This window comes from Anneissia japonica, unplaced genomic scaffold, assembly GCF_011630105.1.
Source record: "Anneissia japonica isolate Jap-2015-1 unplaced genomic scaffold, ASM1163010v1 scaffold287709_len1912824_cov184, whole genome shotgun sequence".
Classification (NCBI taxonomy): Eukaryota; Metazoa; Echinodermata; class Crinoidea; order Comatulida; family Comatulidae; genus Anneissia; species Anneissia japonica.
In genome coordinates, this window is record NW_022751466.1 from 1759849 (window position 1) to 1775031 (window position 15183).

At 34.1% G+C, this 15183-nt stretch overlaps 1 protein-coding gene across 1 annotated transcript in view; it reads right to left on the reverse strand.

Annotated features, from left to right (window-relative positions):
• Positions 1 to 238: 238 nt before the first annotated feature.
• The window catches only part of LOC117121732 (F-box only protein 32-like), a 27268-nt gene continuing 12323 nt past the window's right edge, over positions 239 to 15183 (reverse strand). The window contains exons 3-9 of the mRNA XM_033267031.1: positions 14103 to 14146; positions 13185 to 13277; positions 12927 to 13020; positions 11873 to 12039; positions 8918 to 9109; positions 7874 to 8023; positions 239 to 5823 (exon numbers count right to left, since the gene is read on the reverse strand). Of these exons, the coding sequence (XP_033122922.1) occupies positions 5698 to 5823; positions 7874 to 8023; positions 8918 to 9109; positions 11873 to 12039; positions 12927 to 13020; positions 13185 to 13277; positions 14103 to 14146 (866 nt within the window). The 3' untranslated portion in view covers positions 239 to 5697. The remainder of the gene's footprint in view (positions 5824 to 7873; positions 8024 to 8917; positions 9110 to 11872; positions 12040 to 12926; positions 13021 to 13184; positions 13278 to 14102; positions 14147 to 15183) is intronic.

The following is a 15183-nucleotide window of genomic DNA, read 5'->3' on the forward strand; positions in this document are numbered from 1 at the left end:
AAAAATGAAATTTGTGTTTGTTGATCCTATAATTATGTCCAATTCAAAAATAGTTAAAGTATGAATAAACAGATAATAAATAAATACATTTCTTAAAAGAATTATATGGATATGGAAGCAGTATGACCAGATACGGTGGAACAGTAATATAAGAAAATGTATGGGGAAAGTAATGTCGTGGCAACCCCTAATAATAATAATAATTTTTTTGATACAGTCGTATACTTTACATGATAAATGTGTGTCAAAAAACATGTTTAATTTGAAATTTACGTCATACATTTACCACATTCACTTATCTTACACTACATTATCTTTCTGGTGGCAGTGGCCATGAATATACAGGTTTATCATATGATTAACTGCTAGATTGGTAATAGGGGAATTATCAAAATCACAATAAATGAGAGTTACAAATAGACAACCAGTAAATTCATAACATTTAATGCAAGTTGTTTGCATAATATTAATAACAATATATCTGCTAAGTATTCAACATTATTCAAGCCTAAAGCTAATAACAAGTTGCAGCACAATATCTTTCTGTGAAATCATCTGGATAAATATCAATGTCAATTCTCAAAACAGTCATTAAACCAAAATAGTATTTGCATTTCAACTAGTCAGTGAAAAGTGACCTTTTATACCAGCATTTATGTAACCCTATATGTTTTTCATTGAGGAGTTTCACACATGTTAAATAATGTTATTTTTATGAGTATTCATATACAGTAGAAGCCTTTTCCTCGTAGTCACAATGCACTTAACCAGTGTACAAATGAATATTTATATAATAGTATTAACTTTGTGTTTGTACCAAATATAACTTTACTGAACAGCAGCTGTGCAATTGTAATATTTACTGCTATGCCATAAGGTAAAATTAACAATAAACCTTCAAAAGGAAAAAACATCACAAAAATAAATTCAAGTTTTACAAAAACTGACCATAACTATGGAGCATTATGACTGCTCCCTACCACAACTAAAAATGACATAGCAGAAGATTATCCTTTAAAACTGGGATGCTTGAAAGGGCTGTTTTAACACATTTTTAAAATTGTTTAAAAGCATAAGGTAAATGATTCTACAAACCAATAGCATTTACTGTACTAAAGTATGTTTTGCCAAAAAGGTATGAATTTTTTGGACTCCAAAAATTTTAAGAGGAATTTGAATATTTATGTGTCTTTCAAAGTGCATGAAATCAGTTGAATTATAATGACATTTTTTATGAGCATGGTTTAAAGTCGTTAAATAACAAAGTAAGGACTGTTATGTTTTTACTCAAGGACTTGTTAAAACACACAGAAAAGAAAATTACACCATAAACTAAACCATGTCCAACAACTACATCATGTTTGCATATTTTATGCTATTGTTTTAAATTTTCTACCTGAAAAGTACCACCATATGCAGCAAAATACAATTACAGGTAGATGTGTTATATAAAAAATAAATCAATTAACCAGCTTACATATAGACTGCGCACAACAAATTTGCATTAATGTTATTGTTAGGCCTACAGTAAAAAAAAAAAAAAACCCTAACCACCTATTAATTCTAAAGCCCTGTCGACACCAGGGGTGGGCATGAAAATTGGAGGGCAGTTGCGTATCTAGGGGAGGGCCGCATTCCCCCAGAAAATTACTTGCACCCCCCCCCAGTCGATCCCAAAAAATCAGTCAAGTAGTAATAAAAATCTCCTAAAATCACCATATTTTGCGATTTAGTACCCCTCAACTGATCATCGAGCCCCTCCCCCCACTTCACCTTCGCGCACCCCCATTTGAAGACTTCTAGATACGGTACTGTTGGAGGGGTAAAGTTAATTTGTTATTTTGAACACTACTGGTACGTGCTAGCACAGTAATTTGTTATTTTGAACACTACTGGTACGTGCTAGCACAAAGCTGAATTCAGCTTTTATAGTCTTTAATGTACTTTTTACTGACGATTAGTGTCAGGCTGAAAAAAACTAGGGTTTTATAAACAAAGATGGTAGGCGACTGCAACAAAATTGTCATTGGGCCGCATGTGGCCCACTGGCCGAACTTTGCCCACCTGTGGTCTGGTCTACACTATCAAATGTCATGTTACAAATTTGCAAGATGTGCCCATATATGGCCATGAGATCAGTTGGTAGAAGGTAATGGCGTCACAAAGTCATCTGTGCATGCGAGTTCTTGCGGTCGCATGGAATCTAGGACGCAATTTGGCCAAATGACGCCCGGTCACGGATGAGTGAATCCATTCTAGCGACGTATGGTAGCACAAATCGAGAACTCCCTGTTGTGGACAGAGCTGAATTTCGGTCTGCTTGGACTACTCAACATTATTACATAACTGCAAATTTAACTTTAAAACAATTTTACAAAAATAAAGTTTCATCTTTCTTCCAATTGAACTCGCAATTTTGTCTGCTCAGTTAAGTTCACATAAATATTATAGATAATGTCATCAGGACTATTTACACACTTATTTATAGCATAGAACTTTATTTTGGCCTTATTATAATTGCAGATTTAAGACTTAAACAGTATCTTTTTTCTCTCCTAATTAAATTTGCACTTTATCCTACACAAACATGATTGTTAATGTCATAAGTCAGATTATTTATATATCTATAATTATAGCAATGAACTTGTAAAACATCAGTTTTATGACCGATGACAGTGGTGGATCCGGGGTGGCGAAAGGTGAATCTCCCCCCCCCCCCCAACAGCAATTAGGATATTGAAATATCTGAATCCCAAAGCTTAACCAGGGGGAATAGTCCTCTACACCACCACAATAGTTAAGGGAACACCCACAAATCCTTCCTCTAGGTGCCACCCAATTTGGAAATTAGGTTATTGATTCCCACTCGCGCCACACTGGCAAGAAATCTGGGTCCACCACTGGATCAAAGTGCAGTATTTTAAAACCAAATGCTTGATTCTAATATTTTCATTATTTGAATCCTAATAAATTATTTACAAAACTTTCTGATAGTAAAGATAATATTTCTACACCCTTGAAAATATGATAAAGTGCATTCTTCAACAGACATACAATACAAAGAATTCTACAATTTTAATCAGTTCGCAAATCCAAATCACAATTTCCTGACTGTATACATATGGGACATTTTGAGCGATGTTATGCTGTGAAACAATACTATTACAACAAACTATGACAACAATTATATTACCACCTACTTCACAGGACCTACAACCAGGAGGTAGGGGAATTTCTGTGGTTTGGCTGTAAACGCCCCTTTTGAGTAAGTACCCTTGCATTAAACCATATTACATTTTTTTAAGCTTAATCACTTTTAAGTAGCTATCCCATTTATTTTTTTATCCTTCAGAAAATTCCTAAAGATAAATAATGTTTATTTCACACTACAGTATATCTTATATTTCAAATGTATATAGTCAATCAACCATGAAACTCGCATACATTGCAACACATGGCTGAACTGCATATGTTTACATTATCGTATTTACAAGCAAATACTGGTACATTACAAGCAAATACTGGTATCAATATAAATTTTCAATAAAAAAAACAATTAAAAATGCAATTATCATTGATTTTAAACAATAAAAATAAATCATATGGCTGTAATAATAACCCTGTCATAGTTGCCGTATTCGACAGTTCGTTCTTTGTTGTAATAAAATCCTGCATGTACTTAGCAAAAACGAACAGACGAAAACTGCTAAAAATACTCAACAAAACAAAATGGCTAAATAGTTACCATGATACACACTCAGTGTAACTAAGGTATAGTCTTGGCTTGTGGCTGTTTTATCATCAATTTTTTTCCTTGTATTTTGTTGGCCTATAATGGCTATTTGGACAAATATTTCAATTATTTTCTACAATCTAATCTAATTTATATTAACACAAATTTGTTTGCTAAACTGACTAATCAGCCATGTTTTTTGGGTCACAGGGATAATATGTTGCAAATTGCTCTGATTTTTGATAATTTTTTGGTTTTCAATCCAGTCGAATGAAAAAATAATTCGCGACAAAAAATCATTCTTGACAAAACGTACCAAATGTGGCCAATGTTTATATGTATTGTAGCTTTTTATATGCAAATATAGGATTTTTATTTCTCATCACACAGTTGCAGTTGGTGCTGAAAGTCAGTGAATGTCAATTTAATTTTTCCTATGCCTTGGAAATGTCAGCAAAGTGTTGGAAACTTTTAAATAAATGCTGTGCTTAACCTCTCAGTATTGAATTTATTTCCCCAGGATTTAAAAGGCTACAAGGTCATGCCAATTAAACCATATGGCTTCCATAAATTGAATCTATTTTACTCTACCACAGATCTTATTCTGAGAGAGTAGCCATTACTCATGCTCAAACCAAGCGCGAGAAGAGATTACCATTTTTAATAAATCCAGAAATGGCTCCTCTATTTTAATTTCTTACTCAGGCTGATTAATCAGAATTAATTTTTACAATGATGACGTTTCTAATCAGTATTTTGAAAAATTGATGATAAAGCATCAAGGGTAATCATAAGAGAAAAAAAAAAATTATGGGAGTTCAAATGAAAGTCACAATTTCAATTCATACATAATGAGCCAAGTAATTGCACTGATTATCAGAGGTCTGTGCATCACATCAAGATAGCCTCTTATCACTTCAACTTCCAATGACAAAACATTAAATTGAACACTACAGAATGTTTAATGAACGCCTGGTTGTCAATCCCTGAACTTGTGTTCCAAAACCGACCTTGAATTTCTAAATTTTGGCTGTAAGATATCAGAAATTTAAAAAAACAAAAATTATTGATTACATTAATGGTCCAAATTGTCTGATTTCTTGTTGAATCAATAAGAACCCGATTAAATCCAGTCATTATATTTTCCAAGGTTCTTCCAACTGACGGCAGGTTTCTTGAGTGTGTTTTGTTGAGGAAATTTGTTTGGCAAATGGGAATTTTAATGACGTCTTGTATGGATTCAAATTATGGAAATCAGAAACATAACAGGGAATTTTCTGTTATTTTGTACAGTAATTTCAATACACAATGTAATCCAGAAACTGACAATTTATAGACAGGAGGATATAATCTCATATTTTTCTGGGGATTTGAGACTAAAATTAAACTTCTAAATGCCACAATAAAAGCATTTGTAAAGTATGAGAGTCACTGTTAGAACAGGTATCCATTTCTTTAAATTCGTCAAACAAGACTTTTCTGAATTTGCCACTAATCTAACAAAATGCCTAAACTAACATCTCTACCTGTCTTTAAGTGGCCGCCAATTGTCTCAAAATTCTAAAATCACTTATTTTTTACAATTCCACATGGTTCATACAATAGTAAAAACAACCTCTTGATAGGAGAATGAGTATACTGCAGAAACTAGGTCAAAATTACTCTAAACAGAGTACATTATCAGAGAAGCTGCTATCAGCCATTGGTCATCTGTCAACACATTCCATTTTACAAAGGAATTCCACCACCACAGCATAGAGTATATCTGCACAAGGGTTAACAAACATTGGATTGTCTATATTGCATAAGGCTATGTGCAACAGCACACAGAACCAACTCACACATGCTACGATTCTAGATCACTTTAATATACATATGTCATAATATACACATGATAAAATTCTAGTTTTCGGTTTGTTTGGTATTTATGAGAATGTAAAGAATGTTCCACGCTCATATTTATTCTAAGGCGTTGGCAGGAGTTTCATGAATTCTTCTGGTGTGAGATTCTGATGTGTCACAACCACATCTGAAAATTGTCTTTTCATGAACTCTGGGCTAACTTCTGCCGAGCATGGGTGCCCACCATCCTGTTAAAAAGAAAATCATAAAAAGTTAAACATTTCTTTTTTTTAAATCTTTTATACAACTTTTAATTTTATTCATAGTAATCATTTTCTGTTCTGTTTTGTCTTGATAGGGCTTAAAAATTTGATTCAATTCAAATGATTTCTGACAAAAGTAAATCATTATAATTTTTTTCATAGAAGTTGTAAGTCTATAAACAGAGATGAGCTTAAAACTAATGTCTTTTTCACTTATGCTAAGTGAAAAATTAACACTCAAAGAGGGCAGCAGACAAGCTTTCTTTAAACAATGTTACAAAATCTGGTACAGTATTGTATTGTAAAACACAAAAACATGTGTTGTCACACCCATTTTTTGAGTATTGTTACAAAAGTACACAACTAGCACAAACAATACCAACTTGTGCTATTTTGTGGTGTGAACAAAAATTGCCCAAAATTTGTTTTATATTATGAATATAACATTTAGCCTATGTAATTTTAGCTCTTATGGGTCCCTAGGGCCCAACGAAAGTCTATTTCAATTAAGAAGAGGACAAGAAATAAGTCATTTATTGAGTAATTGTGAAATTAGGGGTTGGCTTAAAAATGGGTCAGAGTGTCAAAGTGATTTTTTAATATAAAAATGAGGGCCACACCTTCTGTACACTTTCCTTCCAAAAACCTTCATGCACTGCTTTCATACCACTTCATTCTCAATTTTAACATTTTTACAGATGATCGGTGTCAGGCCGTAAAAAGGGGTTTTCTAGCCAAAGATGGTTAGCGGGCAACACACAGGATTTTTAATTTATTTTTGCGAGTTGCAACCAGACCTCGGCAAGGGCCAAGGTGACTATACGGGCATTCACAAAATATTGCGCTACTGTATTTGTGGTGATGTAAACATAGCAACCAACAAAACCAGTGAGACCTCAAGTGTTAATCCGGCAGTTTTCATTTTTACTGTTAAGCGCATTGAGGCTTTAGCATTATGCGCTATCTAAGCCAAAATTATTATAATTATTATTATTATTATTATTATTTTTATTATTATTTTATTATTAATCCTGGCATCAGGTTTTCTTGTTCTGTTTGTTTAGTGCCAATGATAAAAAGGTGTAGTAGCTGTGGCCGCTGTAGGATAGGGGGACTAGAGCTCATAGGCCGGAGATTGTGGAAGATTTTGAGAGGGTGTTCCCTTTCCAAATGAGATTTTATTAAGAATAGGAACCTCTGCATGACCAGAAATGACAATTAGACTATGACAAACATGTGTTGGCTTGGCATGGGCCTATTCTTATATTTGTTTTAGTCCAACTGCCGGACAAGCTCTGTTTGATTTGGGAGGGGATTGACCTGTCCGGCGGGGGGCCCCCCCCCCACATTATCTATGGTCGGAGCCAACAATGGTTTCACCATACTGTACTGTACGCAGTAGTCAGGATTATCCTGTCAAGTATCAAGTTTGTTTTTATCTAACCACAACAACCACAACACAATACTGTGTCTGTAGAACCTGATCCAAACCACAGTATAAAATTGTTTTTGGAGTGTAGATAAAAAAATTTTCTGACCATACTAACCAGGAAAGCCCCTAGACTCCAATCCATCACATTAAAAGTAAACAACATTCCATAAATTTTTTCCTCTTCTCATACAGTTTACTAGTCTTTTCAAGGGTAGGGGGTATTGTCTTTCATTAGTTATAGCTTTATTATTTGTCAAAATAGAAAATTATTAAATAGGGCACGATGTCATATCATAACAAACAGATATCTGGAAAGTCGCTTTTGCCTGTTTACAAAAAACAGCATAACATACATGTCACATACATACATACATAACCCATACACACACACACACATGAAGGGTATCCTAAAGGTTCCTTTGCTTGAAAGCATAGGAACCAAAAATATAACTTTCAGGCCGCATGTTACGTGGCCCGCAGGCTGCACTTTACCCGTCGGTGCTCTAAACACTTTGATAATCACTGAAAATATCGTCATACTTAGAATTATTATCACATTATTTTGATTATCATGATTATTACTAAATGTAAATACTATCTCACCTTCCAAAAAATACAATTGCAATGATTGCACATATTCAAGACATTGTTGTAGAGCTCTCTCGTACCATGACGATGGTATAGCCTCGCATACAGACCCTTCCAATTTAGTTCATTGTCAGTATTACAGAATTTATGAGAAACAGATTTTATCTGAGGAAATAAAAACAAAGAACATTTTTTACTTTACCTATATTGATGTAGAAGATGGCTGGGGCATATGCTAAGACAAGACCAAGAGAATGACTGCAACATTGCATTGACAAGGGCACCGTTAAGGAAAGCGTAGACGAGGAAGACCAAAAACAATACGAAAACGAAGGGTGGAAAAAGAAAGAAGCACAGGAGGATGGACTTGATGGGGAGAACAGGAATAGATGGACGCATTCTGTTGAGGCCTTAGGCGTCACTTGACGAGAAACAGATAGGTAAGGTAGGTACATTGATTATTGTATTTAATACAATTACAATAATGTACCTTCTTTGGCAAGTGGTGAATGTCTACATTTTTTTATTGGATTAAAATTTTAAAATTAACTACATTACATATTAATTCTCATACTACATTGTAGATTCATATGAGAACATGAGGAACACCAACAAAATATAACTTTCTTAGTATATGCTTAAGATGAACTACTGCATTAATCTGCTTTAAACATTTTTTATAAATTCAAATTTCAGCATTCATATCTAAATGTTCTAAAATATAGTCAACAGCTCTAACAATCCTGCTTTTGAAAAAAATATATGGATGATGTACTAGCCATCATACCAGACAATAAGTCTGGTACCCATTCAATATCTAATCAAATCGATGACACACGCAACATCAAATTTACATGCGCAACCCAAAAACTGAATTGCTTTTCTTGGCACTTAAATTAAAAAGGGGAGCAATGGACAGATTACAATAAGTTTTGCTCAGGAACAGACAAAGCAGATGGAAAACATCCAGAAGCACGTCTGCAAAATAACATTTCAGGGGTGTTTATTTGAATAAATTAGGTAGTTTTTTTTTATTTTAAAAAATAGCTTATCCTTTACCTGCGTTTCAGTGAAATTAAAACGACACAGCCTTTCCCATCGCAGTGAATATTCGCTTGTGGTGTGCAAGTATTTGCAAGTTGCACCAAGGTTGACAATGTCTTCTGCATTTGTCAGGTATGACATAATGTGGTTTATACAGTCAACCGGTAGATCAGTTAATGTTATCGCTTCACTTTCACTTTCAGCAGGCTGAAAAAAATCGAAAGATGCCTCTTAAGCAGGGCCACCAGTACAGTTGGTCAGGTTTCAACCTGACGACTTTTTGACAGACCACCAGTTAATTGATTAGGTTTTGAATAGAAAAAAAATAAATAAATAAACTTCACCTGTATGTTTAGACTCAACCTACTCCCTCTTGACATAACTCAAGAAACACAAGTCTGTGAATTCTGGGGTGAACGGTTAATGATAGTTTAATACGTTATTTTCTTCTCTTTGGTGTACGATTTATAATGATTGATTAAGAACCTAGGATGCACTTTTTCTTCAGTTGAAATTCAGTGTCTATGTGGGCTTAGCTTTTATCCAAATCAGGTAGGTCAATTACTACACACAGTGAGCTTTTGCAGAAAATCAGACTAAAAGATTCCCCTTGTCTGGGACTTGTATTCGTTTCTTCACTAAATTACTTTGTCAACTGACAAGAAAAAAAACCATGCCTTTATCTGTATATTTATTCCTGATAGTTTTAGTATGCAACATTATTTTCTGTAAATGAATATTGTAAATATACCTTTTTTTAAGCACTTCTCTTAAATACATGTCAAGCGCGGATCATTTACCCTATCGCACAGATGGGTTCCCATAGTAGGCGGAGTGATAAAAAGAGAGCTTGTTCTGTCAGAGGAAGACAAATTTTAGATAGGCCTATGGGGTGGGAGGAGTCTTCGGTTCATCCTACGAAAAGTTTTTGTTTATTAGATGCTTTTGTGCATTATGAGACGTCTATTATTGAATAAACTCTGGATTTATAGATTTTTCCCTATGGACAATTAATAATTATGATGATAAAGAAGATGATGATGAGGAGAAGGAAACTAGGTGATGACTGGCTCCTGTGCAAGATTAATTAACAGGCCCTTTGGTGTGACGTGTCAATCGACGCCCGTAGCCTGAGTTACGGTTGGGAATTTGGCGACATTATTGTTGTCGTCAAATGTTCAATGCACACAGTCCCAAAAATTACATTCATTCACCAAGTGGAAAGTTTAACCTAATAATTTTGACATGTTTTATGTTGTTTGTTGAATGGACTTTAATGATATAACAGTCTAATATGACCACATCAAAGGAAATCTTCTCTTTTAACTTTTAAACTTCTAAGCTTCTAAACTTTGCGTATAGCTCAATATAGGTCTACATGTATATTTCCTTAAATCATAATGAAGTTTACTTGTTAAATTAGCACAGATAGTACAGAAAATTTTGATGACTGTCAATCTTAGATAGGCCCTATATTTATGCATGCACTGACGTGAGAACTTTAACCTAATAACTTTGATGTTTTTTCGTTGAATGGACTTCTTTAATAATAATATTACAGTCTACAGTCTAATATGACACAACATAAGGAAGTCCACTTGGTTATCAGTGTCATTATACACATTACATCCAAATTCCAAGACATTACATTTTATGCACGCACCGAAGGGGAAAGTTTAAACATAATAATTTTGATATGTACATGTATGCAGGCCAAGAAATTTGGAAAAATTCGGCAGTCTCTGCAATTTTTACTACCTAGGCCTATATAGTATAAACTACGATTTTTCCGAATGCCCGAACTTACATCGTCATCTACAGATTGTGATTTTGTTAATTTCTCTATTAAATCAATATATTGCTGGTGAAAGAATGGTCATACTTGTATTAATTTAATAGTGTAGCATAATACATATGTTTTACATAAGAAAATTGCCGACTAAATTTCATTTCAGCGTTTGTTTTATCGTTATCTTAGGCATGGGAAATATCACTTTCGTAACAGCTACGATCCTATCATCACAGGCTGCTTCAAAACTGCCCATGCATGTTCATGCACATGCCCAGAATGATCTATAAGGGATTTTTCCACACATGTACAGTACTTGTCAGCAAAGAGTATATAATACTCTTTGTTGTCAGTTAGTGAAGTCACGATGCGATCATGATTGCATTTAAACGGACGGTGGGATTAGGCCTACAATATGAATTTTGTTGTTTTCAGATAATAAACAACATTTTAAATATTATGATAATACTGTAAAATGAAGACAAATAATAGATTTAGATAAGCATTACAATCTACGCGGCCCACATGGCTTCAATTGTGCGATGTTGTAAGCCTTGGCTGGCTAGCGTCCTACCTAGGCCTAGCCTTATACGAAAATGACCATGCGAGAAAGACAAGACGATTGTACACAAATCGTACATACTGCATGCCTATTAGAAATAGTTATTGTAATGTTGATTCTTAGATGGCGGGAAATAAGGTTTCCCGACTTCTGATGTGTTTTTTCTTATAATAAATTAAATAGGTCTATAATATGTGTGTATATAAAAAAAAATATTGAGTAGTTGCATAAGTATTCTTTTTTTCCATGAATCGATAAAACCCAAAGAGAAATGGGGTTGGGGGTTCTCCCCTGGGAAAATTTGATTCCCGACTTCTATATTTTACATTGAATAAAAAAAATTTAACTCACAGGCACTGTTATTGTTTTTTTCTTCTTTTTTTTATGAATTTTTTTTTTTTGGCCAAAAAAAAAATCGTAAAAATAACAAATCCGCCAATGCCTCCCATTCAACTATACATCGCCACCTTTCCCACTCGTTCAACACCGTGTGGAGCATGGGTATATGCTAGTCTGTACAAATAACATAGCACAGTCTTTTCCTTTGCACATATACATTGGCATATTACATACTGTATGTGCCAAGAATATGCAATTGCCATTTTTGTTCAAAACTTACCTTATAATCTATTGAGTTGAGTTGATCGATCCAATCATTTACCATTTCCAACCACTTGTTCCATGTTTTAGGGCTACCCACGTGAAACATATGAGAATTCTGGAGTTCCCTTGAAAGTACATGTAGAATTTTTTTCAACCTGTTCACAAACAGTTTTGATTCAGTGACTACAAAAAAAAGTTGTAATTAAATGTTAAAGTACTGATATTGTTATTGGGGAATTTGAAATCGCAACTGCAGAGAAATTGGCAAATCCTTCACCATTCACTCTCCTTTCCAAAAACAAAACATCATTCAATAGACCGATTAGGCAAGGTTTGTTTACAGCCAATCACTTGACATATAATGGGTATAACTATGGAGAACTTACAGTGCGATCTGTGGGAAAGTATAGGAAAATACTTTTTCTGCTGATCAGCGGAAAAACTCTTTGTGTCAATGCGCGTAGGTACACCCAAAAAGTGCCATGCGGTCTGCGTAGTAACTTAAATCTATTACATCTCCTCGTGTGGATATCGACACCCTGCCGCTTGGCTTGTTTTCCACTTTTTTTTTGAATTTTTACTCTGGAAATTCATTCAAGGGATCGATCGTGTGCAACGGTCCCTTTGCCTTTTGCCGTAATAAATCATGACCGAATCACACTATATTGGATTATGTGTTACTTATTGTTTATTGTGTATTGAGGGTAGTGGTCAAGAGTGGACGGGTCCACATATTTAATTCTATGACCAGTAGACACAAAGGTAATTTTATGGTTTTGAATAAATAACCGCCTGCTATTAACATGAGATATAACTGGAAAGGAAAGGCACTACGATTGTTCAAAATAGTATTTTAATTTACTTATTATAGCATTCTCTGAGGTTTGTATGCTTTGGAATTTATGTGACCCTTTCATACCCACTATACATCACATGACCAACCTAGCGGAATTGGTCTATTGAACAAGTAACATGGGATGCAAAATGGAGGATCATATTAAATTGGTATGGGCTGCATATATAGACTACAGTACTATAATTTCATTTTTTGTATTTATAAATATTCTTACCAACTACAACTGATTCTTCCACATTATGGAAAAAATTTTTCTGGGCTAGTCCACTCAAAGATGACAACCAGTTTTCACTTATGATTTCCAGAATCTGAATGTAATAAAAAGGTTAAGAAACATTGTTTCATTGTGTTTAATTATCACCCAATATTACGTAGACTTAATTTTAAATATATACAGTAACTTAGTTCTGTACTTGTGAATATAAAAGCCCTGAAGAGCATTGCTGATCAATCACCATGGTCCATATCTTACCCTACAGACATAGTTGAATCGTTTTGGGTCTCGAACAGCAGACGAGAAATCCAAGCGGTTTAGAACCTCTCCAATAGTGAAGTAAAAGCCAGTCTGTAAGTTTGAATTAAGAAAAAAAAAGTGTTGAACTTTTTTACTATGTAGTCATGTCAAATACATTTTCATTGTTTATTGAAAATGATTTATACAACATATATCCTCAATCCCATGTTATCTATTTTGATCAAGCCCTTTGGATGTCCACATTATCCATGTAATGGCGTATCTTGGGGGAGGGGGGCACGCCCCTCCAAAAATTAACCCCCCCAAAAAAAATCAGTCAAGTAGTTAAAAACTAAAAAAGGTGGTCTAAAATCACAATATTTTGCGAATTAGCGCCCCTCAACTGATCATCGAGCCCCCAACTTCATAATCACGCGCCCCCACCCCCATCAGCACCCCTATTTCAAGACTTCTAGATACGCCACTGTGTCAATGTCAAAATGCAACCTTAAGGAATACTATTCAAAAACACACAATTTGTGTTACAATTAATTTAAAATCAATCTCATGTGAGAAATATAGATAAACATATTAGATGAAAGAAACTTAGAATTACTATTTTTCTACAAGTTAGAATACATCAAGTTAATAATAGTTTCCGTAACTCATATTAGTTAAATCATTAGAATAATTTATCAACAAAATCTATTGTACTTCTGGTTGTAAAAGCACATAGAAGTCTTCACATTATGCACTATATGAATTCACAATTATTATTTATAAACCTCAATTTCGGAACTTCCAGTTAATAAGTGGCCTATTATATTTAGTATAAAACAATCAGTGTCAAATCTGATAACATTAAAAGGCATCACCACACGTGCTAGGGTTTAGCCAGAGATTCTACACACACATTTTTTAAAGTAAGTAACATACCTCCTTAGCACCGCCTCTTGGAAAGAAAATGTAACAGGCATGATCTTAAAGGAAAATGACAAAAATGGATTATTAAATTTTAATTCAGAATTACTGTACAGTACGACTAGAACAAAAGTATAGAACAGTCACAAAAAAGTACAAAAACAAACTTGAAATCCTGAAAGCAAAACAGGTTCAAACTATAAATCCTGACATACAAAAAAATGCACGTGAGAGTTGTCTTATGCAAGAATTTACAGTGTACATTTAGTGATAGACAAATAATAACTATTTTCTTAGTATTGTAAGTATAACCAAATTATGTAAAACTGACATAGACAGGCCTACTGTACTGTAAATATGAAGAAAATTGACATTGAAATTGGTGATGATGTTTATGTGGATAATGATGATGAAGATGGTGATAATGATGAAGATGATGATAATGATCATGGCCATGATGATCATGATATGTTTATGATGATGGTGATGTTAATGATTATGATAATGATGTTGGTGATGGCAACAATGATCAGATTGGTGATGATATTGGTGATGACAATGATGGTGATGATGATGATAATCAGATTAATGATGAACTGATGATGACGATGTAAAATTGCAAGCCCGTAGCCAGAAATTAAAGAGGGGGGTTCTTTTTTAGATAAAAGGGCACTTGCGAGCGAAGCAAGCACACCAGGCTGGGAGGTGGGGGCCCGCGGAAGCTACAGCATTCTTTACATATACACACCTTATTTAATTGCTCTAATATACACCCATCAGCAACAACAAAAAGAGCAAATTATTTTAGTTACTGGCAAAATGACATGATCCTGGTATGGTACAATCTCCAAATTGTAATCATAAATAGTAAATTTGCCTCCTTTTGGATGTTGTTTTGTACCAACTAATTTACACATTAACAGAAGAAAAACAGGAAACAAAGAGCACTGAGACAAATTTGCTCGTTAGTTCTTTTTATTACAATTACCAGACACCATCCCGGTATTTTCAGTGAAGGTTTCTGGTCATAAATGTACTTTTAATTAAAGAAAAAAGCCATACTAAAAACTGCATTGGTATTCATTTACATATATAT